The 21,891-nt window shown below is 49.9% G+C and overlaps 4 protein-coding genes across 8 annotated transcripts; 3 read left to right on the top strand and 1 right to left on the bottom strand.

Moving 5' to 3' along the window:
* The first annotated feature begins 77 nt into the window (after positions 1-77).
* Positions 78-4,818, top strand: LOC148887732 (protein kinase C and casein kinase II substrate protein 3). The gene is made up of 10 exons (XM_089014719.1): positions 78-188; positions 1,592-1,671; positions 1,733-1,889; positions 2,248-2,483; positions 3,027-3,182; positions 3,513-3,688; positions 3,769-3,889; positions 3,972-4,039; positions 4,106-4,185; positions 4,272-4,818. Exons 2-10 carry the CDS (start codon positions 1,615-1,617, stop codon positions 4,382-4,384), a joined length of 1,164 nt encoding a protein of 387 aa, XP_088870845.1. The 5' UTR covers positions 78-188; positions 1,592-1,614; the 3' UTR covers positions 4,385-4,818.
* Positions 4,819-4,848: 30 nt separating this feature from the next.
* LOC148887730 (circularly permutated Ras protein 1) lies at positions 4,849-16,078 on the top strand. 5 transcript variants are annotated; one of them, XM_089014703.1, is made up of 21 exons: positions 4,850-5,203; positions 6,314-6,526; positions 6,598-6,762; positions 6,844-6,966; positions 7,065-7,142; positions 7,504-7,577; positions 7,649-7,822; positions 7,898-7,939; positions 8,033-8,122; positions 8,184-8,335; positions 8,429-8,510; positions 8,587-8,717; positions 8,806-8,890; positions 8,957-9,063; positions 9,295-9,401; positions 9,825-9,945; positions 10,041-10,181; positions 10,260-10,353; positions 10,434-10,460; positions 10,718-10,863; positions 15,939-16,078. In XM_089014703.1, the coding sequence occupies exons 1-20, from the start codon at positions 5,131-5,133 to the stop codon at positions 10,820-10,822; spliced, it is 2,184 nt and encodes a 727-aa protein (XP_088870829.1). In that variant the 5' UTR covers positions 4,850-5,130; the 3' UTR covers positions 10,823-10,863; positions 15,939-16,078. The 5 variants fall into 5 exon arrangements, with proteins under 5 accessions (XP_088870831.1, XP_088870829.1, XP_088870828.1 ...); XM_089014702.1 differs by lacking the exon at positions 15,939-16,078 and having other exon boundaries at positions 4,851-5,045; positions 5,116-5,203; positions 10,718-10,853; XM_089014704.1 differs by lacking the exon at positions 15,939-16,078 and having other exon boundaries at positions 4,865-4,997; positions 5,083-5,203; positions 10,718-10,853.
* Positions 11,805-14,878, bottom strand: znf668 (zinc finger protein 668). The gene is made up of 2 exons (XM_089014707.1): positions 14,676-14,878; positions 11,805-13,694 (listed from the first exon to the last, which is right to left on the bottom strand). Exon 2 carries the CDS (start codon positions 13,621-13,623, stop codon positions 11,806-11,808), a length of 1,818 nt encoding a protein of 605 aa, XP_088870833.1. The 5' UTR covers positions 13,624-13,694; positions 14,676-14,878; the 3' UTR covers position 11,805.
* A 1-nt stretch (position 16,079) lies between the features above and the next one.
* On the top strand, positions 16,080-21,717 carry znf646 (zinc finger protein 646). Its single transcript, XM_089014699.1, has 3 exons — positions 16,080-18,466; positions 18,812-19,657; positions 20,168-21,717. The coding sequence occupies exons 1-3, from the start codon at positions 16,080-16,082 to the stop codon at positions 20,889-20,891; spliced, it is 3,957 nt and encodes a 1,318-aa protein (XP_088870825.1). The 3' UTR covers positions 20,892-21,717.
* The last annotated feature ends 174 nt before the right edge of the window (positions 21,718-21,891 follow it).

Raw genomic sequence — 21,891 nt, 5'->3', positions numbered from 1 at the left:
AATGACAGCAGAGCATCCCCTTAGCACCATATAGAGAGTGACAGAAGGAGGGGCAAGTGCAGCTCTGGATAGGTTGGGGGCTGTCCGGGGGGTATCCCGTGAGACTCCACAAGTGATAGTCAAGAGAAACAAGGGGATGGACTTCAAGTGAGGGGGGGTAACGGGAAGAAAAGAAGTAAAGCTTCAAGGTAAGACCGATTTGACTCCTAATAAGATGTGTGCGTGTCTAACTTGAAGTGAGGGTCATTGCGGGTGGGTGGGGGTGCGAGCCCTGGGTAACAAGCGCTGCTCACTTGAGTTATCACTGGTGATTCACAAACATGTAAGTGCTTGTGGCTGTGACTGAGTGCTCTGCTTCCACCTTGGCTTTGTTTTTGGATCACCCGCTCTGTTCTCTTATCACGGCTTTTGTGTGTCTTATTCCTGTCTGTCTCTTTTTTTTTTAAGGCTGCCGCCGATGACGACTTAACCCCAAAATAGACATGAACATAGAGAAGCCTTCTGCACTTGATCCCTACATGTAGCTTCATGAAAACATAGTCACTTAAAGCCTGCGGTGCCTAGACCTATGTTCCACTGAGTCATCCCGATGCTTATCCACTGCGCAACGAGGCACTCTAAAGAATACAAAACCCCTTTTCAAACACTGCCTCTTGTAAAATTAGTTTGGGGCCAACAATGAGGCACTCGTGAGCGGCATGCCGCTCCTAAGTACTAGTCCGACTGCAGCCAGTCGGGGCAGACTTTTAAAAACTGAAGTAAAATACAATAAACGTCACTCGTCAGTGCGTGAACTTGTGGCTGACAATGCGACACTTTAAAGCGCCTATGCTTTGGGCTCCCTCTGTCCTTGTTTGCCTCTGCTTTGTCACGAACGAAAAGGATCAGGATGTTATCAGAAAAACCGGTGGTCTGCCACTGAGTGCAGTTTCCTTTGATTCCATTCGGCGCTTCAAAGCAGCAAGCGTGGCTCCGTGCATTGGTGGGAGCAAAGGGAAAGATGACCTTTCACTGCTGTTTATTTTTGGGGAAGAATGCAGGAGCAGCTGTTCTATTCCTGCCGCTGCAATCCTCAATCCCAGCCCCTCCTTTGTGAATTCCCGTCTGCCACAGGGACACTTATCCGACCTGAGAGCGCTATAAATAACAAGTTGTTCGTTTTGGATGACATTTCTTAAAGTAGTCATTCAAAATGTGTGCCGACTGAAAGGTACGAGCCACCAATTTCTATCCTTCAACCAAAAATCTGTTTGTTCCCCTCTCTACGCTCACATTGTACAGTGTAGAACATTGAAATGCACTCCCACTAGATGGCAGAAAGTATGTAATAACCTGCAGCGCTTGCTCACCTTTTCCATTTCCCGCAATCAAGTTAACAGCTTTGTGCTCAACTCAAAAGCTTGTCCGTTCCCTTCTGCCGACAACAGTCCCGCTGAACGGCTCCGTTTACAACAGACTCGTCTCGAATGACACAGTCGAGGCGTCCAACCAGTTGCATGATAATCGCTGGCGTGGCTGAGCCAACAGAAAATTGCCTTCCCTTGATTGAAATGTGCGTTAAACGGCCCAGCAACTCAATCTTGCCTAACAGCCACAGCTCGACAAGGCACCGCCATGGCGAGCCTCCCCCAAGAACCGACTCAAGACGTGGCCAGGCGCAGTTTCTGGATGGTAAGACTTGCAACCGGCCGTCAAAACTCCCATATGACGAACGCCACGTGCCCTCTTCTAGCCGGGGAATTACGTACCCACGGTGCACAGAACCCAGCAGTCCTACCGGACCTGCAATGACCTGGTGGCCTGCTTCACGGAGAGGGCCAGGGTGGAAAGGCAGTACGCCCAAGAGCTCAGCCAATGGAGCAGCAAGTGGAAGGCCATCATGGATTCTCGTGAGTACGCCATGCTCGCAATGGGGATATCCAATCGGCAGTCATTTGTTGTTCTCCGCGGAGGATAAATAATATGTTGCACTTTTAATTGTCTCGCTCTTGAAGGCAAAGAGAACGAGAGTAAAGCCGTGTTACAAGTATTTCCACTTAATTCAGAACCGATGTTTCTTACTCACAGTGACATAAAAACGTTGCAAACATGCACACAGCCCTCGAAACAATCCCTTAATGGGTTTTAAATGAGGCCATGTGCTTTAGAGTGGAAAGATGGGGATCATTCCTTCTTTATTGGTTCCATGACTCACCTCAAGAGGCAGGCCATGTTCCTTCCCTTCCATTTGTCATGTTCCCCCCGTAGGGCCGCTCTACGGTTCGCTGATGACGGCCTGGCAGAGCTTCTTCGCCTCCACCGAGCGCCTGTCCGCCCTCCACTCGTCCATCTCGCAGTCTCTCGTGGCAGAGGAAGGCGTCCGGGTCAAGACCTGGCAGAGGGAAACCTTTCCCAAGAAACTTTTCTGCGGCTTTCGGGAAAGCTACGACAACAACACCAGTTTTTCGCGAGTGCAGAAACCATGGAACAAGAAGCTGACCAAGGTCCAAAATCGGTTCTTACCCTGAATCTTGGTTTCTTGTTCCGAAATGCGCCACCCTAAAATGGTCATTTTATGGCATGCTGAAATCCTCAGCGAGTCAATTCAACCAAGTGATGTTTGGTGAGAGGTCGCATCCTGTTTGCCACGAGACCACTCGCTTGGTGCGGACTATCTGGCATATGGATCTGATGAGCGCCGACTTAGCTCAGGATTTCCAATACAAAGCAGATGTTTCTCCAAGCAGAAGTCATGTCTCGGCGATGATTGACATCGATGTCAGTGGCTGCGTGCAACTCCCACCATTCAGATGTTTACACGAGAACCCAATTATCCGTTCTGGCGCCGGAGTCGCGTTGTCATATTACGTACACATCGCGGCCTGTGATGGAGCAAGTACGATCAAAGCGCTTTTGGAACCGCAGCGAGCACTGTCGTTTATACTTTGCGATGGATTATTTAGACTGGAAAATTGTTGTGCGTGTTTGGATAATTTTGTTTCGTTTGGGTGTTTATAAGCACTTGTGTTTGTGTTTGTGTAAAACAGCTGGAGAAGGCCCGGGCTATGTACCACAAGTGCTGTCAGAAGGAGCAGAGCGCCATGGACAAAGAAAAACAAGCTAACGACGCTGAAAATTGGAGTCCAGAGAAAAAGCAGAAGGTGATGCAGGCCAGAGAACTGTCCACAGTCGCCAAAGAAAAGGTGATTTTTCTGGATGACCAGTTACTTCTCAGAGCATTTTATTTTTTTAACTTTTAATGATCTCATCCAGGTTTCACTTCTACTGCAAGAAAGTTTTGCTGTCCCGGCGCACATGCTTGTGTTTATTCAGGCTTGCTACTTTCTTGTCCAAACAATGTCCTTTAACCTTGAATCTTTCCTCCGCGAGCTTCCCATATTTGGACATGCCTTGTCATTGGACTGCTCCGTGTTTGTGAAGCGCAGGATGGGAGCATCATGTCAAGCAAATAAGGCAAATGGTGTACTTAGGGGATATTATATGTGAGTGACTGCAAAAACGCCTCTCCATAGGCTCGCGAGCGCTACGAGAAACTCCTGGAGGACGTCACCAGCTACACGCCGCGCTACATGGAGGAGATGGAGGTCATTTTTGAGCAGTCGCAGGAAGAGGAGAGGAAACGCATCAGCTTCTTGAAACAGGCCTTCCTGTCCATCCACAGACACCTCGATGTCACCAATAACGACAGGTGCCAAGACGACCATCTCCTGACTTTGATTTGTTCCCTTTTTACAAACCAACGTGTGTGTTTGTGTGTGTTGTCGTCAGTGTGAAGGAAGTTTACAATGAACTCCATCAAACTCTGATGGCCATCAACGAGCAGGAGGACCTCAAATGGTGGAAGAACAATCACGGGCCCGGCATGATCACCAACTGGCCAAAGATCCAGGTACAGAATCCATACCATATTGAGCCCTGGAGACGAGTTTGTGAGTCAAGTCTTATTCGCCCACCCTGACGTTTTTGTTCAGGAGTGGGTGCCACCGGTAAAAAAGCTGAAACGAAAGAAGAGAGAGCAGAAAGGCAAAGAAGGCCGACCGTGAGTTACCTCGGTCCCCCAAAGTGACATTTTGATACCTCCTGATTCTTATGACTTTCTTATTAGAGTGATGATCGGAGGGGTGAAGGTTCGAGCCTTGTACGACTACGCGGGGGAGGAAGGTGATGAGCTCTCCTTTAAAGCAGGTAAATTTGGCCAATTTCAGTTCGGTAGACTGCGTTAATAATGTTCTTCACAGTTGTTATTGATGCGATGCTGGTTGTGTTGCCAGGTGAAGAGTTCCTGAAGGTCGAGGAGGAGGACGACCAGGGCTGGTGCCGCGGGGTCCTGAGCGGAGGGAAGGAGGGCTTCTACCCGGCAAATTATGTCGAACTCGTCCAGTGACGTTGCTTTTCCTCAACTATAATGTCCTGAAGCACAAATAGCTTTGGTGTGAAATGAACAGAGAGAACTTGGAGCCCTTTGGTAAAATCAATTCATTGATGAAAAACAACAACGGGCATGTTTGCCAGTCGGGCTCCAGCTCAGCCTATTCACGAGGTCGATGTTTACTGCTGAACATGGTTTCCCAAACTGCCACAAAACAAGGAGGGAAATCTAAAATTGTCAATCTTTGCATGATCATCAGGCATGCTTGTCATTTTTCTTGGCAACTTGACTCTGGGTGCAAGGTTTTATTTTATTTCTATTTTTTTCTGATGACAGTTCACATCTATCCCACGGTACTTGACAATGCACGTTTGGGTGTTGAAGGTGATGGCGTTTGGGGGCGTGCACTGAGTTTTTTCCCCCAAATAAAAACACGTCTTTCCAATCCACTCCTGCTTCTTGATACAATGCGTGCAAATGTGACTGGCGGAGGCGCTGCATTTGTCGCAAGTGTTTCAGAAATCTCCGAGCGGTGACGGCGACGACTCCGCCAGCCGCCCAACCGGTCCGATGAGATGTCTGGAAATGACATCACGGATAAACCCATGCCACGCTCGGAAAGGCTTTTGTAAGCGCCCATGTCTGCCATCGCTTGCCATTGCTTGCTTCACTGTCCGTGAGTAAATACACACAAGCGTCGGCTTCGATTGCAGATTCTGCTCAAGCCTTGTCCTTCCAACGACCAGGCCTGCTGTATTGCCATGGAATTTGCTTGCGGTTTTGTCTACGTCCCTCCACTAAAGGACAACCAGCAGCAAGCCTTCAAACGCTCAGGTGGGATGTGAAATGGGTGTTTCTTACTCTTAGGGGCAGTGCAAGCGGGTTGTTGCCATCACCTGTACCCGGCTGAGGTTGCATTCAGTGTATCGTTAAGAATGTCATATCGTCGTACAGCGTTCGGGTTTCATTAAAATAAGAAAAATCTTCCAAAATAGTGTTTGGAAAAACAGTTTTTTCCCATGGACGTTACGGTTGTCGTTGAATTAATGTCAAGATGTTTCGCTAAACCCTAACAGCCCCCCTCCTCGGAGTCTCACGGCTTGTGTGTTCATTTTCCTGCGCGTCAAATGATGTCATCGCAGTTATTCAAATGAGCTCCGTAATCGGCTGCAGGATAGGCTCGAGCTCTCCATTCACACAAATGAGCAAAGTGGATGAGTCATTTCATTTCGATTGATAAATTGCCAGTTTCATAAACGGTTTCAATCATTTTCTTGTTGAGTCAACGTAAAACTGCAAACGGCGCTGGGTCATTTCATGCGGATACGTGGAATTGATCATCACGCTTTGAAGCCACAATGCAAGACTCTTGGCCATCCTTACAATGGCTTTCCGATTGACGTAGTTTCGCAGATTACAACACAAAAACTTTTCCCAGATACTTTCCCAGTCTTGTGTTTGTTCATATACTCACCTACTACATCCTTGGTGGAATATAAAATGTAAGAATGACAACCGTGTATCCTTGGATTGGATTTGATTAGCCTTTATTAGTCTCGCAATGGAGAAATTTACATTACACAACAGTAATGTGATGAAAGGAAGAAGAAAGGAAAGAAAGAAGTAGAAAAACAAAATACAGAGCTGCTGTAGAGGCAGCCACAAAAATAAAAACAAAATAAACAGTAATGTGACAACACAGAAGACACAGACAATTCAATCTTAAGCACTTCCTGCACCCTTTTTGATGTATGAAGTACGCTGACCAAGGCTACATTTGTTTCTTGGTCAAGTATGATGAAACAACCTTTTCTGTCATCCTTTGGTAATAAATGTTTTCTCGGCGATAAGCTCGCCTAAAAAGCCTTCCATGTGAGTCATGCGGGCTTGACGGCCTCAAAAGGAACACAAAGGCGCAATCTCTGGTATTTGCATTCCTCGCAGCGCTTCTCCCTCCCGTCAGCTGGGCCCGTCCCGTCAGAGCGCCCCCTCCTCCGCCCCTTGAGATTAAAGCCACCAAGGTGGACGAGTCGCCCCCCAAGATCAGCCAGCGGGCGCGCAAGAGCAAAGGGCGACCGTCTTCAACGTCCATTTTCTATGACAATGTCGACGTTGAGAGTGATTCTCCCAAGCAGCTCACGCCCACCCGAAAGACAGGTAACAGCACGGCTTGTTTTCAAGTTCTGGTTGCTCGGGATCAATGCGTACTGTGTCTGGCTTTCCCGTAGCTTTGCTTCCTCCCCACCTGAGACCCGCGGCAAGCAGCCACTCGCCTTCTTCCAGCCAGCCGTGTCCTTATGACAACATCGTCGAGTCGCCGTGGTCCCCAAACAGCGCATCGGTTTCACCGGAAGGCGCCAAACTCAGTGGAAATGCACCTGGCCAGGTGACACGTAAGCAAAGACGGCAAAAAAATCAAATACAAACAAAAACAAAAAAGCTCATTTGAGATTTGTGATACGCGACCCCCTCAGCCCCTCTCCGTCCTCCTCGTCCTTCCTTAATGAAGAACACGCCAGAATATTTGGTGCTTCTACCCACTTCTACCACCACAGAAAAAAATCTCCTGAGCTCGGATCCAGCCACGCCACCTCCAGGTATCCTCATCGCCATCCCTTGATCACCTTGTGTCACATGGCCACATAACCACAGTTGTACTCAAGTCAGTACTTTTCCCATCTGCGTTCCACCGTAGACACAGAAGATAAAAGGCCGCTGTCAGGGAACCCCAACGTGATCCTTGTCAGTTTGGGAAAGCTGCTCTCTGAGAAAGGTCAATAAACTGCTATGCATTGGATTAGCCTTTAATAGTCTCGTTGTGGAGCACGAAAAAAAAACGAAAACAATTTCTTTGACATCTCCCGGACGTAAATCCGCTTCAATTCCAAGCCGCGGAAGTTCCACATACGCATCGGTGCTCTGCACTGATCTTCTTTTCGCGGGCTCCTCAAGCCATGCATCCTTCCAGCCACTGACATTTCCGCTGAACAAAGCGATCCTGTGAAAATGCTGCCCATGACAGGCGCAAAACTAGCCCAATCAAAAACAGTGCTGGCATATTCATGCTGCCTTGATGAATGTCGTGGCCAAAAAATCTGATTGGCGCATAATGATGATCCTTGTGGTTTTTCCAGTGCAGCACACGGAGGGAAAACCGGCTTCCTGCTCTCGCTGTGGCTCCGTGCTGGACTGGACTTATGACAACCTGGTAGGCAAAGCTTAGAGAGCAATGGTAGAGCAGTCAATCATCTAATGGATGTCACGTGACCTCTTCTTTAGCTGCAGTGTCAGGGTTGTTACTTCTGCGACTCGCCCGAGCAGAGCGGCGCCCAGAGTGCCGGTTTGGAACACGGACTGTTCGTGCTGAGCCCAGCCGAAAACTGCCCGAGGGCCTCGCAACCTCTTCTCATCTTTTGCATCGACATTTCAGCCTCCATGAGCATCACTTCTCAGGTGCACTGCAACACCCAAAGGGACCGACAGGTTAGCTGGCGGCACAGATTGTGATTATGATCTTGTCTTGTCAAGATGTTTACAGGGGAGGAGTCCATCCACAGATCACGGCTGGAGGTGAGAGGCTCTGCAAAGTTGCAACGGCTAATCCATCGAGCTATTTCACAACACATTGTTTTGTGGAAGATTAAGTGATTGTGTTGATTCCAGTTTGTCCAGGAAGCTGTTTTACTCTGTGTTCAAAAGCTGAGCAAAAAACAGCCTGACACACCCGTGGGGCTCATCACCTTCAACTATGAGGTACAGTTTAATACAAATTTCAAGAGAGTCCACCACCACCACGCAAAATTCTGCGTTGTAGGTGACAGTACACGGATGCGGAGATTTCCCTTCACGCGTCCTGAGTGGTGACGAACTGACGGACAGTGGCAATCTCAGAACAGCGGCGTCTTTTTTCACCACTCCGGCGCCGCTTTCGCACACAAAAAAATTCCTGCATGAGCAAGTCAGCAGGTACAAGGAGCATCCTTTCAAATCAGTCTTGGTGTGCGAATGCTAAATAGACGGACAGTTACTGCAGAATTTGACGTTCTTGTTGCGTTCAAGCTTATCCGCGGTAGGCATCACAGCGCTGGGCCCGGCGGCTCTCGTCGCCATCACCATGGCCTCCAGGCATCCGGGCTCCAAGGTATGCCATTGTCCGCACCCAAATGACGTATTTTTAACTAAATCGAACCAGTCATGTGAACTTTACCTCTGAAAAGGTGATCATCTGCACAGACGGGAAGGCCAACACCACATTGGGGAATCTGGAAGCGGAGGACAATGGCGCACGCACGCTTCTCTCGTCCACAATCTTCTACCAGGAATTGGGCGAAGAGGCTGCCAATCAGGGGTCATTCCCAAATCATTAGCCATCAGTGTGCATTTTCATTTTTGTTTTAGATCTGATGATCGACAGTCAATTGTGCCCCTTTTACTAGTGTGACCGTGTCAGTCCTCTCTATTGAGGGAACGGACTGCAGGCTGGATGAGCTGGGAAGACTTGCCGATCGCACGGGAGGAAAAGTAAACCATTCTCATCGGATTCTTTTTACATCCCATTTTTTTCACGATTGTGTCCTTGACCATCAGGTGGTGGTCGTGAATCCCACGATGCTCCAGTCCGAGTTTGAGCAGATCATTGAGAACAACACCATCGCCACCAAGTGCACCGTCACATTGATGGTGCCCAACTCACTGTAAGATAAGGCGTCTTAACTCTATTTTTTTCTGATGAAAGAAGAATCGAATGTTTATGTCGTCCTAAAACTCAATATTATGTGGCTCCTGTAATTTGAGTGAAAATGAGAAAAACCCTGGCACTGGAGTGGATACGTTTGTGCACATCGTCTGGCAGTGAATGAGTTCATGTTTGTCTGACAATAATGCTATGCTAAAAATAATTCACGGGTGTCAATGATGTTCAACAGGAGAATGAGAGGAGAGAAGGAGGCGGGACACAAAGCGGTAAGGAAGGTGGGAAATGTGCACCTTGAAAAGGAGATCACCTTCCAGTTTGTGGCCAATGAGAGCGACGGTAAGAGAAGCTGATTAAGTAATGCTGAGTTAGGAATTCTTTTTAGAATGGATGGGAAATTTCAACATGGTGCCAGATCAAAAAAAGGTCAACAACAAACTAAAAGGGGAGTCACAGTGATGCCTAAGTTGACTCTGAGTAGAAGTCAAAGTCACAAAAGGGCTTTTGGCAACAACCAATCAGCACCGTACATTCAAGGTGAAGTTGCAAAACTGGTTTGTGTTGCCAAGAAAAGTGTTGTCAGGGTAAATAAACAAATACCATATAATGGAAAAAAGTGTTGGCAAATGAATGAGAATAAATTCACCCATTTTTCAACGGTGTAAAATCTGTTGTTGGCATAAAAGAAAAAAATAATCTGGGAAATATCTTCCTTTCGATAGAAAAAAAGCCTTCATTTTAATGTCTTAATCAATCTTGCAGCGACGCCGCCGCCCCTGTCCGGCAGCACCGTGTCCATCCAGCTGCAAATCCGATACATGCCGAAAAACGGACAGATGATGCTACGTGTGTTCACCGTCACCCGAAATGTCACTCATGAAAGGTGAAGTCGTCACGTGACTTGAGCATCCGCATCGTTTTCCGAAATCGCCACCGCTCAGAGCAACAAAAAAATGCTTCTCTCTTCCTCCTCCTCAGCTTGGCGGCGCTGACCTCCCTGTCGCTGCCCATCATTCAGCTCAACTCGTCGCAGGCCAGCGCCGCTCTGGCTGTCCGAGGCCGCTTCCTGGACGCCCGGCGTGAGAGCGAGCAGCAGATGAAGCTCATCGAAAGAGCCATGTAAGTACAGCGAGCTTGGACCACAGCCGTGTCGTTCCCCCCCTCCTCACGTCACGTGTGCTTCCCGTGTGGCTTCAGAGGGCACAACCGCAGCGCCGAGGAAAGACAAACGTACAAGGAGTGGGTCATCACCATGGAGCCTATTTACAACAACATCTTTAACTTCACCAGGGTCAGTTCTTTTTTTTTTTTGTTCATATGGATTTTCTTAAGGCTTCATGTCAGGTGACCTTTTTTTTCCATCCTTTCCAGGCTAAATCTGTCGCCTCCGACTCACAGGTAAATGACATCAAAACACATGGGGCAAGTGTGCCCACATGTTTTCATATACAGAAAAATGGAAGGATGAAAGGACCACATACTTTCATGAGCTTTCTGTGACAACACTTACTCCAAAAATACTTCCAACGAACACTTTTTTTGCGTGAAATTCTTCAAGCGTGCAGCAATGTCGAAACTAGAGTACTTCCAGCTATTGTTGCAAGCTGCTAAAATATTTCCTGCTGCAATGACTCCCTAACGCGCCCCCCCGACAGTCTCTGACAGATGCCGGCGCGGTCTTGCTGTACACGATGAAGCAGAGCAACAGGAAGACCATCATGATTAAAAGTCAGCAGAACCTTTACTCCCCATCACTTTGATGCGCATACACGCAAAGTGCTGACGAGCCGCAATTCCTTTGGTGAGTCCACTGTGTGAATTGCTTTTGTGCACTGTACGGTATGTGATACAGACTTAAAATCAACGACACTGCTCGTTCGTTATGAATGACAACTTATAGACACGGTAGAAGATTTAAATGTGTCTTTTTCTAGCCCACGTGGTAAAATTAAAAGACAATCTTGATCAGTACAAGCGTGCTTGTTCTTCAGGTGGGAAAAGGACGACCAACAACTCTCGGGTGTGCTTAATACAAATATTTTATTTCTCTTGGTATGACAAGTTTTCTTTTCTTGAGGTTGATGTCAGTACACAGTCAAATGTTCCCGCATGGGCAATACTAAACAATGCATATATTCTTTGGATAAGCCCCCAAAAATGAAGACAATAATACCAAAAAAAGTTAAGCACTTTATGTAACTGGACACCTTTTGGAAACGTGACCATTCCCGTATTTGTTCAGGTTTTGCCTTTTCTGCAGGAGGGGTCAGGGTGGGGGGTATTGATAAAGTGCTGGTCAGACCTCTGGCAATGTTTTTTTTTCCTTTCTCAAGGGGGCAGCATTTGCCTTTTGTCCATGCTAGTGCTTTTCTACAGCTTCAGCTGTTGTTAAAGCGCTATGTAAATTATTATGTATGTATTGTATTGTATTGTATTTTGTACAGCCGGCCTTATTTCAAGCTCATAACTCCGGACCCATATAATTTAGGAATTTACTTTTTTTCTAATGAAGGAAGAGAGTCTAACGTTTCTTACGCTGCATTCAATGGTTGCATGTAGGCGAGGAGAGCTATTTAATTTTCTGATGTCAAAAGTAAAACTTCAGTCTCAATTGTCATTAAGCAAACACTAATATTCTTCCCACACTTGTTCAATCTTAATTCCACATGAATCCAGCATACATGTTGGATTCCCCTCTCCACATTGGTCCCAAGAACTGTCAGTTGACGGCCACGAATGAATTTTAAAGTCCTTCCTCCTTGATCAGGCACTCTGGCAGAGTGTGAAGAGTGGCCTCGGCGGGCAGCGGGTGGCTGGGGGGCAAGGGCAGCAGGTCAGTGTGGATAATGTTCAGGTCGGACCGCGAGGAAGCCACGTGAGTCCGTAAGTGCCTCTGGAGGTAGGTGGGGAACCGGAAGGCTTTTCCGCAGTGGGGGCAGAGTTGAGGTTTAGTATTGGAGTGGATCTTCTGGTGCCTGCGCAGGCCGACCCGGTTCAGGAAACCTTTGCCGCAGGTGGCACACATGTGAGGCCCGGGCATGGGATGCTGCTTCTCGTGCTCCCGCAGCTCCGCCGCCTCCGAGAACTCCGCCTGGCAGGCGGAGCAGATGTGCGAGGACGGCTGGACGTGGAGGTTCTCGTGCGCCCGGACTTCATCCCACGTGACGAAGGTGGCCTGGCACTGAGCGCAGGAGAACTGCGACGGAGCGTCCTCGTCCCTTGCTCGCCCGGTTAAGTGCGTCCGCTGGTGTTTGCGCAGGCTCGAGGACACCACGAAGGACTTGAAGCACTCGTCGCATTTGAAGGGGCGCTCCCCCGAGTGCACGCGGCGGTGCTTGTTGAGGCTGGAGCGCTCTGCGAACGACTTCTCGCACTCGCTGCAGGAGAAAGGCCGCAGGCCCGTGTGGACCAGCAAATGCCGCCGCAGGTCCCACGACGCCACGAAGGCCTTGTCACAACTTTCACACTTGTAAGGTCGCTCACCAGAGTGGACCCGTTCGTGCATGGCCAGATCGGCCGGCTGTCGGAATCGTTTGGAGCACTTGTCGCACGGGTAGGGCTTGAATCCCAGGTGGGCTCGCTGGTGCCGGCGGAAACTGGACGGGTCGGAGAACATCTTGCCGCACTGCGGGCACAGGAAGGGCTTCTCGCCCGAGTGCGTGCGCAGATGAGACTGGTAGGACGAGAGCTGCGTGAAGCCTTTCCCGCACTGCTCGCACTGGTAGGGCTTCTTCTGGGAGTGGATGCGCTGGTGGCACACCAACGACGACGAGCGGGAGAAGGCTTTACCGCACTCGGAGCACAGGAAGGGTTTCTCCCCGGTGTGCGAGCGCTCGTGGTTCTTCAGGTCCTTCACCTCCGTGTAGGTTTTGCCGCAGTCCTTGCAGGCGTACGGCCGGTGGCCCTGGTGGTTTCGTCTGTGCTTCCGGAACACAGAGGGGTCGGCGAAGCTCTTGCCGCACTCGCCGCAAAAGTACGGCTTCTCGCCGGTGTGAGAGCGCGTGTGCACCTTGAGTTTGGACAAGGTGGGGTAGCTTTTGGAGCACTGGCGGCAGGAATAGGGCCGCTCGCCGTTGTGCTGCGTCATGTGGATCCGCAGGCAGATGGCCTGCATGAAGGCCTTGCCGCACTCGGCACACACAAACGGTTTCTCGCCCGTGTGCGAGCGGCTGTGGTTGCGCAGCTCGGTGGGCGTCTTGTACGCCTTGTGGCAGTCGGGGCACTGGAAGGGCCGCTGGGCCGAGTGGCTGCTCTCGTGCTTGGAGAGCTGGGCCTTGCCGGAGAAGATCTTTTGGCACTGAGAACACGCGTGGGAATGTTGCAGAGGATCCTTGGCGTGCGCCGACAGCTTGTGGTCGCGCAGCGCCGCCGCGCTCCCAAAGGACTCGCCGCAGGACGGGCACTCGGGGGAAACTTTGGCTTTTGGGGGTCGCCCCCTGCCTCGTTTCTTTACTAGCACGTCGCTCTGCGCCACCTCCTCTTGTTGGCCATCCTCATCTTGCCCTGGGGGGCTGTGTTGCTCCGTAGGAGGTGCGTTGCCATCCTGCGGGGATGAAGCCATCTCTCGTTTTAAAGATGTTTTCCAAAGCAAGAGCAAATCTTTCCCTTGGATTCGACACACTGATAATCAGTCTGTGGACAACAGATATCACATCATATTTACTGTTGAGAAGTTGAAATGCTTCTTTCAATGTAAAAACAGGGTGTGCCAATCAATAACAGATATTCATTCATTCATTTGAGAATTGATTCATTTGCGATTAACCGTACCTCTAGTGGACAACGAAAATTCGTTTTTACTTTTGTACTTTCAGATTCTGTACTTTTCGGTGGAGTTGAATGAGTACAGGTTTTACCGGAGCTTCTTGTAGTACCTGTACAGGTACTACAAGTAGTACCTGAAGTACAGGTACTGAAGTACCTGTACTTCAGTTTGAGTACAGACGGCTATTATTACAAGCAACAGGTACATAATCCTTCCGCCACCTCCTGGAAGACCATTTCATTGTTCTGCCTGTACTGTACATCGCTGATTCAGAAAGCTGGACACGCATCATATTATTTTGAGTTGATACAAGATCATTTTTTCACCGGATCATCCAAAACTGGAGCATTTCCCTTTGCACATGTAGAGAATGGATGGCAAAAAAAATCAGTGTCTCAGAACAATTCACGGGATGGTTTATTTGACAGCAAGCAGGCGTTGCAGCCACTTCTTATTCCTCACGTGGAATTACGACCTGTGCATGGACAAATATTACAACATTGCTGGCATTAGGACCTTAGGGACAATAAGCTAAACGCCACAGTGACAGAGGAAGTCGGCGATGTCAAGACATCAATGTAAATATTATTTATTTATACATTTATTTATTTGCCCGACACCACCACATTTCGTTTTTAGTGTCCGTGGTGAGATGTGAACGTAACCGTGTCAACATTCTTGACTTTACGTGCACGTCGCGCCCTCGTTAGCTGGCTTGCTAATTTAAATTCAACTCAAAATGGCTGGCTTTAGGACCGCCTGCACCTATTTTGCTCGACGCGGCGTCGGTTTCTCTCTGTTAATTTTTATTTTTTAAATTATATTTAACGATCGAGTGACAGCCTCACCTGAAGCAGATCATGAAAGGGTTGATAGTGCTTGGAAGAAATAAATGGAAAAGACGACTCCCCACACGACGACATTTGTTGTCGGACTCAGTGTTACATTTGAACTGGCTGACTGATGGATGGGTGTGGACGGCGCTAGGACCGTACTGACGACATAATGCAAGAGTGAAGCAAGTTGTGTTTACAATACGCCGTCTCGTCATTTTTTTTGTATAATTATTGATCAATATTCCAATGTACCACTAGTAATTTGGGAATTTTAAACATCTGGAAAATGTGATTGTTGGACAGCAGTGCTTCCAGGTCTGAAATAGTAAAACTACTAGCATTGAAACACTGCGCAGTTTGAACAACACCATACTTTGATGTAGTAAAACAAAATTATTTCTTGAAAACATGCTGAATATAAATTATAGATTCACAATCGGGCGTTACGAACATTATATTGATGACTATGATTCTGAAGGGAGTACATGTAGTCATTCTCCGGGGGGGGACATATTTAGCGGATGCACATTTCCTGTTCCTTAGCAACAAGGCCAGTGTGCAACTGGGAATGGGAAGAAGAATGAGACAATTGAAAGAAGAGAGTCCCTTTGGGCAGCATCGCAAAATAAGATCTTTAATTGGCTAACGAGAAGGCGTACGTCCACTGTCATTGACGTCGCGTCGAATTGGAGGTATTAAGTTTTCCACACTTGATATCGTTGTGCTTCCTGTCTCTTTTGCTGCAATGTTTGTTTTGCTAGCTCAGACAATGCTAGCATGTCGCGCCGCTAACGTTGCCAATAATTCGCGCAACAAATGCTCCTGCGCGAGTTTCTACACCGTTAGAAAAGTGTAAAGTTACCTGGAAACGTCTTCTGCGTTACTTTAGCGACTGTGTTGTCAAAGAAGGGGGAAAAGGGCGTTGATGTCCTGGTTTATTGACACAGCTAATCGAATTAGTCTGTGCAAGTGCAAAGTGTCACTTCATGTATTCCCTCATGACCATTTAGTTTTGTTGTTGCTGATGCTGAAATAAATGAACAGTAACCTGCATAGTTAACGAAAAAACTCCTATAAAACCCCTCTAAATTGATGAAGGAGCTGGGAATGAGAGGCTCATTTTCTATGTCGTCAATATAGTTTCTTCATCAGTCAAATGACAAAAAGTGAAAGAACCGCTGCACCAGCTTTTAAGATAAGTCACCGCTGAGGTTTGAAGTCTGTAAAGAATTTAAATGAATATAAACGATTAATCTGTGTTTTGTTTCCCCTTAGTCTGGATTCGTCCTCTGCTCTTTGGACCGCTAATGGACTGAAACAACCGTTCTTCGTTGTGAATGAACAAGGAAGGCATCTCATGTATCACCCTCTTGCATTCACTTTATATCCGGTGTGTGTATTTTGGTCCTCATCGTCATGGCGACGCATGACTTGGCACGGACCGCAGATTTCCCGTGCAAACAGTGCGGGCTGATGTGTCCTGACATGGCCGCGCTGGTCGAGCACACAAACGGTCACCTGGAGCAAGAGGAGGAGCGCAAATACAAATGTGACGAATGCGGACGGGGCTACCGGCACGCCGGCAGCCTCGCCAATCACAAAAAGGCTCACGACGTGGGGTGGTTTGAGTGCCACTTATGCGGCAAAGAAAATTCCAACGCTTTGGCTTTGAAAAGTCACATGCGGAGTCACACGGCGCGCAAGAAGTATACCTGTTCCCAATGTGGCAAGGCTTTCCGCCTGGCAACGCAGCTGGCGACGCACCAGCGGGTTCACCGTCCCTCGCAAGCCAACAAGCCGGAAGTGGACTTTGAAGCCCCGCATGAAATCGCGGAAGATCAATGGAGCAACCGGTCGCCCGTGGGGATTCAAAGTGAAAACCGAGCCGCCGACGACCCGGCGCGTGACATACTGGATGACGAGCGACCGTTCAAATGCAACCTGTGCGACAAGACGTACATTCACCTCCGAAGTTTGAACAACCACAAAAAGAGCCATCAGGTAGGAATGTTTGAGTGCACCGTATGTTTCAAACTCTTCAACAACATGGCGGGGCTCTATAGCCACCAGAGGACACACAAGGACAGAAGCGGCGGTGGAGGAAGTAGCTCAACATTTGGCTTGGACGCCAATTCCACACTGGAGCAGTTTCCCCCCCAGAGCCCAGACGGCCCCCTCAACTTCTGCCATTTATGTCAGGTTGTGTTCCCAAGTGAAGAGGACTTCCAGGAGCACATCCGTGTGCATAACTCTTCGTCGCCGTCCTTCGGCCTGCGTGGGGGCGCCGCGGCGCAGAGCCACGGTATGACGTACAAAAGCGTGACTTGGCCCGAAAGCGACTTTTACACGCCTGACGTCAATCCGGTTCCTTCTTTGACGTCTCCCAATCATCGGCAAGGCTTCGATCAGACGCAGGGAAGCGTTAGCGCCAACGGTCACGTGTATTCCAACTGCTTGCTGAACCAAACGTCATCTTCAAGCTACTCTCAGGGACAACTGCCACTCACGGGTCCCAGAATTCTCAGTCAGGCCGCCGACACGGACGACGCTCGCGTGGCCGATTCCGAAGAGCGTCCCTTCAAGTGTCCGATTTGTGGCAAGAGCTACCGCCACTCCGGGAGCCTCATCAATCACAAGCGCTCGCATCAGGTGGGGATTTACCACTGCTCCATCTGCAGGAAAAAGTATCCCCACCTGGCCGCGCTCAAGAGTCACCTTCGCCTACACAAAGGTCACAAAACATCGTTCGAAGATGGCCGTTGGCTGACCCCGCTGGAGCAGTTTAGTACCGCCAACCAGCAGGGGTTGTTGTTCTCCTCAAGACGGGATGACGAGGAGGAGGACGGTGCTCATCTCGCGCCCGGCGTTGATCAGGAGAACGGCGCCGTGTACCGCCGTCTTCCGGACTCGAGCGCGCTGCTAACTCGCGCCGATCACCCGATGCCGAGGCACATGTGCGCCGACTGCGGCGACACTTTTGCAGACATCGGCGGAATCGTGGCCCACGCCTGCCACCTGCATGCGGTCGAGGGCCACCACACCAACGGGAGCTTTACGGACACCCTCCCGCACTTTCACCAAGCAGAAGATGCGGATGGGCACAATTTGTTTGAGTGCAGCTTCAGAGGAGACGTGAGCGGGGAGCACCTGAACGGCAACGCCGAAGACGATGACGACGGTGATCTTTTTCAGTGTTCCGTTTGTGGGAACAGTTACAGCAGCATGCAAGCCCTCCGGAGCCATCTCGGAGGACATGCACAGTCCCAATGCGCCGCCGTTGGCTCGGGACCCTCGTCCACGTCCCCGACAGAGGAGGCCAAAGAGGACGAGCTGGGGGAAATGATGATCTGCAGTACCTGCGGAGAAAGCTTCGCCAGCAGGCAGGCCTTAGCCACCCATCAACTGGTGCACGTCAAGCATGGAGAAGATGGCGGCGAGGAACCGGGAGGCAGCCACGAGACTCAAAGTATCATTTGCGGCCGCTGCGGAACCTCCTGCGCCGGCTCCCGCCATCTGGAGAGCCACATCTGCATCGCAAAGAAGGAAGAAGAAGAAGTAGCGACAGAACCTGGCGAGGAAATGAAAATCAAGGCAAAGCTCTCGCAGCACCAAGGCCAGAGCGACGGCGAGGATCGCCAGCACAGATGCGATCAGTGCGGCCGCTCGTACAGGCACTCGGCTTCCCTCCTCAACCACAAGAAGTCTCACAAAACCGGAGTGTTCAAGTGCGCCGTGTGCCAGAAACGATTTTACAACTTGTTGGCTCTGAAAAACCACCAGAGGTCCCACTTCGACGTGAAAAGGTAACGTACTCTGACAACGACGATTGTCTATTTTACATTTGGGGGAAAAAATATTGTACAGCCATTTTGCGGGCGACGTAATCCTTCAACGTGGGTATATTTCCCACTGTGGCGGACCGTGCATGTCACTCCTAGGCCTTCAGTAGTTCTAGGCCGGCTTTGCTAGCCTAAACGACCCACCACTGGTTTCCAAGGAGGCTTTCCAGTTGTGGGGATTTGTGAAAGTGCCAGTAAAAAAGGGCAAAATCCAAATGTGAGGGTACACCTCCACATGAGGCGCGCTAACTAAAACGAGAGAATTCCGCCGACTCGCCGTTGACCCTATTACTCATCTCTCCATTCCAGGCACGCCTGCCCCGAGTGCGGCAAAGCCTTCAAAATCCAAAAGCAGCTTTTGATCCACCTCAGGAGGCACAAGGTGAACCGAGCCAAGATCCAAGAGCTTAACAACCAGATCCAATCTCGGATGCAGGTGAACAAGTCGGAAGCCGAGGACGACGGTGGCGCGCAGACGGGCGACATTCGACCCTTTGCCTGCGAGCAGTGCGGGCGTACATATCGCCACGCCGGCAGTCTGGTCAACCACAAAAAGTCCCACAAAAGCGGCGAGTATTCCTGTTCGCTCTGCAGCAAAGCTTACGACAATCAGCTGGCCTTGAAGAATCACCTGCGCGCGCATTTCGCCCGCTGCCGCGAGTATTCTTGCCAAAAGTGCGCAAAGACCTTCGGGGGGAAACGCCAGCTGTCTGCTCACGTTTGCACCGACTCGCCGAAGGGCGGCGGGAGGAGCTTGAGGAGCTCCGAAGAGGAACGCGTGTTCTCCTGCAACATTTGCCAGCGTAGCTACCGGCACGCCGGCTCGCTCCTGAACCACAAGAACACACACAAAACGGGCCACTTCTCCTGCACCTTCTGCGCCAAGCCCTTCAGCAACCCCATGGCATTGCGCAACCACACGCGCATCCACACGCAGAAGAAGAAATACGTCTGCCTCATCTGCGGGAAGGCCTTCCGCCTCGCCAGCGTCCTGCGCAACCATCAAAAGGTGCACATCCGCGCGGGCGGACGCTTTAGCTGCACGGCGTGCGGGAAGAGCTTCCGAGGGAGGTCCGGACTCAAGAGGCACCGCTGCCGTCGGGGTTGGGGAGGTGACGGCGTTTTGGCGGGAGAAAGCCCGGACAAGTGCTTCACGTGAGTCATTTTGCTTTTCCGCCGCCGCCGCCTGTTTGTTGACAACTTAGCCGTGAGCAGTTTGCTAGGCACTGCTGAAAAAATAGCTTAGATTTGATTACATTAGTCTCGCAGTGGAGAAATTGACATTTCACAGCAGCAAAGTGATGAAAATAAGTGGAAAGGAAAGGAAGAAGTAGAAAAACAAAATACAGGAGCTGCTGTAAAGGCATCCACTCTCCCGGCGCCATCTTGAGGTCAGAACAACAACAAAAAATAAGATAACAAATAACGTGAGACAACACAAAAGACACAGACATACATTAAGCTCTTTCTGCATAGGAGAGTATCTGCGTCCTTTTCACCAGTGGATCAGGGACATCATGGTGGTATGTGCACATCTGCCACGAGCTAAATGTTGAAAGCAAACATGAAGCTATAGCATCTGTGTTGATGCTTGCTCGCCGCCAATGAATGACGATCTTGGTCCATGTGACGTGCGCGTGATAGATCCCAAATTGTCCACCGCAGGTGCGACCTGTGCGGGCGCTCGTACCGCCACGCCGGCTCCCTCCTCAACCACAAGAAGAGCCACTCTGAAAACCTCCACCACTGCGGCCTTTGTCTGCAGACCTTCCCGGACCCCCTGACGCTGCAGATCCACTCTCAGATGAGGCGCCATTGCTGTCCCCAATGCGGCAAGACCTTCTGTCTGCTGGCGCACCTCCAAAGCCACGTGGAGGCGCACTCCAAGGATCGCTGTCGGGGCGACTTGGGCGAACCCGAGCTCGGCGACCCCGCATGGACCGAACCTTGGTCCCGGCGTCCCGAGCGGGCGGAGAAGAGCCACGTGTGCGAGCACTGCGGCCGCGTGTACCGCCACGCCGGCTCGCTCCTCAACCACAAAAACAGCCACAAGACGGGCTCCTTCTCCTGCGCCGTTTGCCGCAAGGATTTCTCCAACCTGATGGCCCTCAAGAACCACCGCCGCATCCACACGGAGCCCAAGCGCTACCAGTGCTCGGAATGCGGCAAGGCCTTCCGCGTCTCGGCGCAGCTGGTGTGCCACCGCAGGATCCACAGCAAGGAGAAACCGTTTGCCTGCCCGGTGTGCGGCAGAAGCTTCTCCAGCAAGTCCAATCTGAGGCATCACGACAAGTTGCACCAGAAGCGGCGCCGCCCTCACGACGACGCCCGCTCCTTCGGCTCGGATGCTCAGCGCTTCGTCGATTTGGACGTGGGCTCTTTCCTCTGAAGTCCACCTTCACCTTCCTTCCGAGGGCCAAAAACGCAAAGGTGTGCTCCTCCGCTCCCAAAATGTCTTAGCATTTTGTTGACCGAGAGACTTTTTCCACTCCGACCTTTCCAGGTACGCCCCATCGAAATATTTATTATGACAGGGGGTCGCATTTCCGACGGGTCTCCGCAGGGTTCACACACCCCGTTGTGAATTTTGCCGTGGGAACAAATGCCGAGATACGCGCTTGCAAAAAGTTAGCCGGTCAAATCCGGTTCGAGAACCTTTTTTTTCTTGTTGCGCGTTCGTGTGTGTTCACGTCACACTAACCTCTTGTACAAAACAAACAGTGAAAAATACCTCATCGAGTTTGCGTGATGCTCACTCAACAGACTTGAATCTAGTACGTAGCTCTTCAACTTCCTCATAAAATTGTTAGAATTCAAGTGACATTGGATGCTAAAAGCTCTAGATTGCAGTTTTCTTTTTATGTGCGTAGAATCTTGTTTCAAATGTTTCATTTGAACCGTGAAGCGGCAGGAAATGATCACATCCGATTGCGCGCCGACGTATTTCTGTCTTCACTTTGATCCATTAGGACCGACCTTCCTCCGAGGTCTCGTAAGCACTTCTGACAGGATTTTCTTGGCCTTATTTCCCGACGTTGCCACATTTTCTAGCGTTATTTAACTCTTTGTGGTATTCCTAAGCCGTAAACTCGGATTTTTATCATGGTCGCCGACACGCCGAACAGCAACTAATATTTAGTTGTGGTTTGTTTTATGTTTCAGCCTTGTCGTTTTCGTCTCTTGTGTCACTCGTAGAATAAATCCACTGGATCTTTGGACAGTTTTTATATGTAGGAGAAGTGCTCGATTAGCTATTGTGTCATGCAATACCGGGGAAGTGTCGAATTAGCACTTTGTTTAGAAGCTCATTTAGGATGGAAATCAAAGTCGTTATGAAAAAGATTTAAAAAAAACTATCGCGTGCCTCTTGTTTATGTTTCCTGTTGGCA

This window comes from Hippocampus bargibanti, linkage group LG15 (assembly GCF_051943395.1).
Source record: "Hippocampus bargibanti isolate YZ-2025 linkage group LG15, ASM5194339v1, whole genome shotgun sequence".
NCBI classification, from domain to species: Eukaryota; Metazoa; Chordata; class Actinopteri; order Syngnathiformes; family Syngnathidae; genus Hippocampus; species Hippocampus bargibanti.
The sequence above is the reverse complement of the archived record's forward strand: the minus strand, read 5'-3'. Positions and strand labels throughout refer to the sequence as shown.

Bases quoted from the DNA above. Each gene is read 5' to 3' on its own strand.
- LOC148887732 (XM_089014719.1), top strand. From the start codon at position 1,615: ATGGCGAGCCTCCCCCAAGAACCGACTCAAGACGTGGCCAGGCGCAGT. The intron at 3,183-3,512 runs GTGATTTTTCTG...GCCTCTCCATAG, and splicing joins CCACAGTCGCCAAAGAAAAG to GCTCGCGAGCGCTACGAGAA. The intron at 3,689-3,768 runs GTGCCAAGACGA...TGTTGTCGTCAG, and splicing joins GATGTCACCAATAACGACAG to TGTGAAGGAAGTTTACAATG.
- LOC148887730 (XM_089014703.1), top strand. From the start codon at position 5,131: ATGGAATTTGCTTGCGGTTTTGTCTACGTCCCTCCACTAAAGGACAAC. The intron at 5,204-6,313 runs GTGGGATGTGAA...CATTCCTCGCAG, and splicing joins GCAAGCCTTCAAACGCTCAG to CGCTTCTCCCTCCCGTCAGC. The intron at 8,336-8,428 runs GTACAAGGAGCA...GTTGCGTTCAAG, and splicing joins CTGCATGAGCAAGTCAGCAG to CTTATCCGCGGTAGGCATCA.
- znf668 (XM_089014707.1), bottom strand. From the start codon at position 13,623: ATGGCTTCATCCCCGCAGGATGGCAACGCACCTCCTACGGAGCAACAC.
- znf646 (XM_089014699.1), top strand. From the start codon at position 16,080: ATGGCGACGCATGACTTGGCACGGACCGCAGATTTCCCGTGCAAACAG. The intron at 18,467-18,811 runs GTAACGTACTCT...TCTCCATTCCAG, and splicing joins TCCCACTTCGACGTGAAAAG to GCACGCCTGCCCCGAGTGCG. The intron at 19,658-20,167 runs GTGAGTCATTTT...TGTCCACCGCAG, and splicing joins AGCCCGGACAAGTGCTTCAC to GTGCGACCTGTGCGGGCGCT.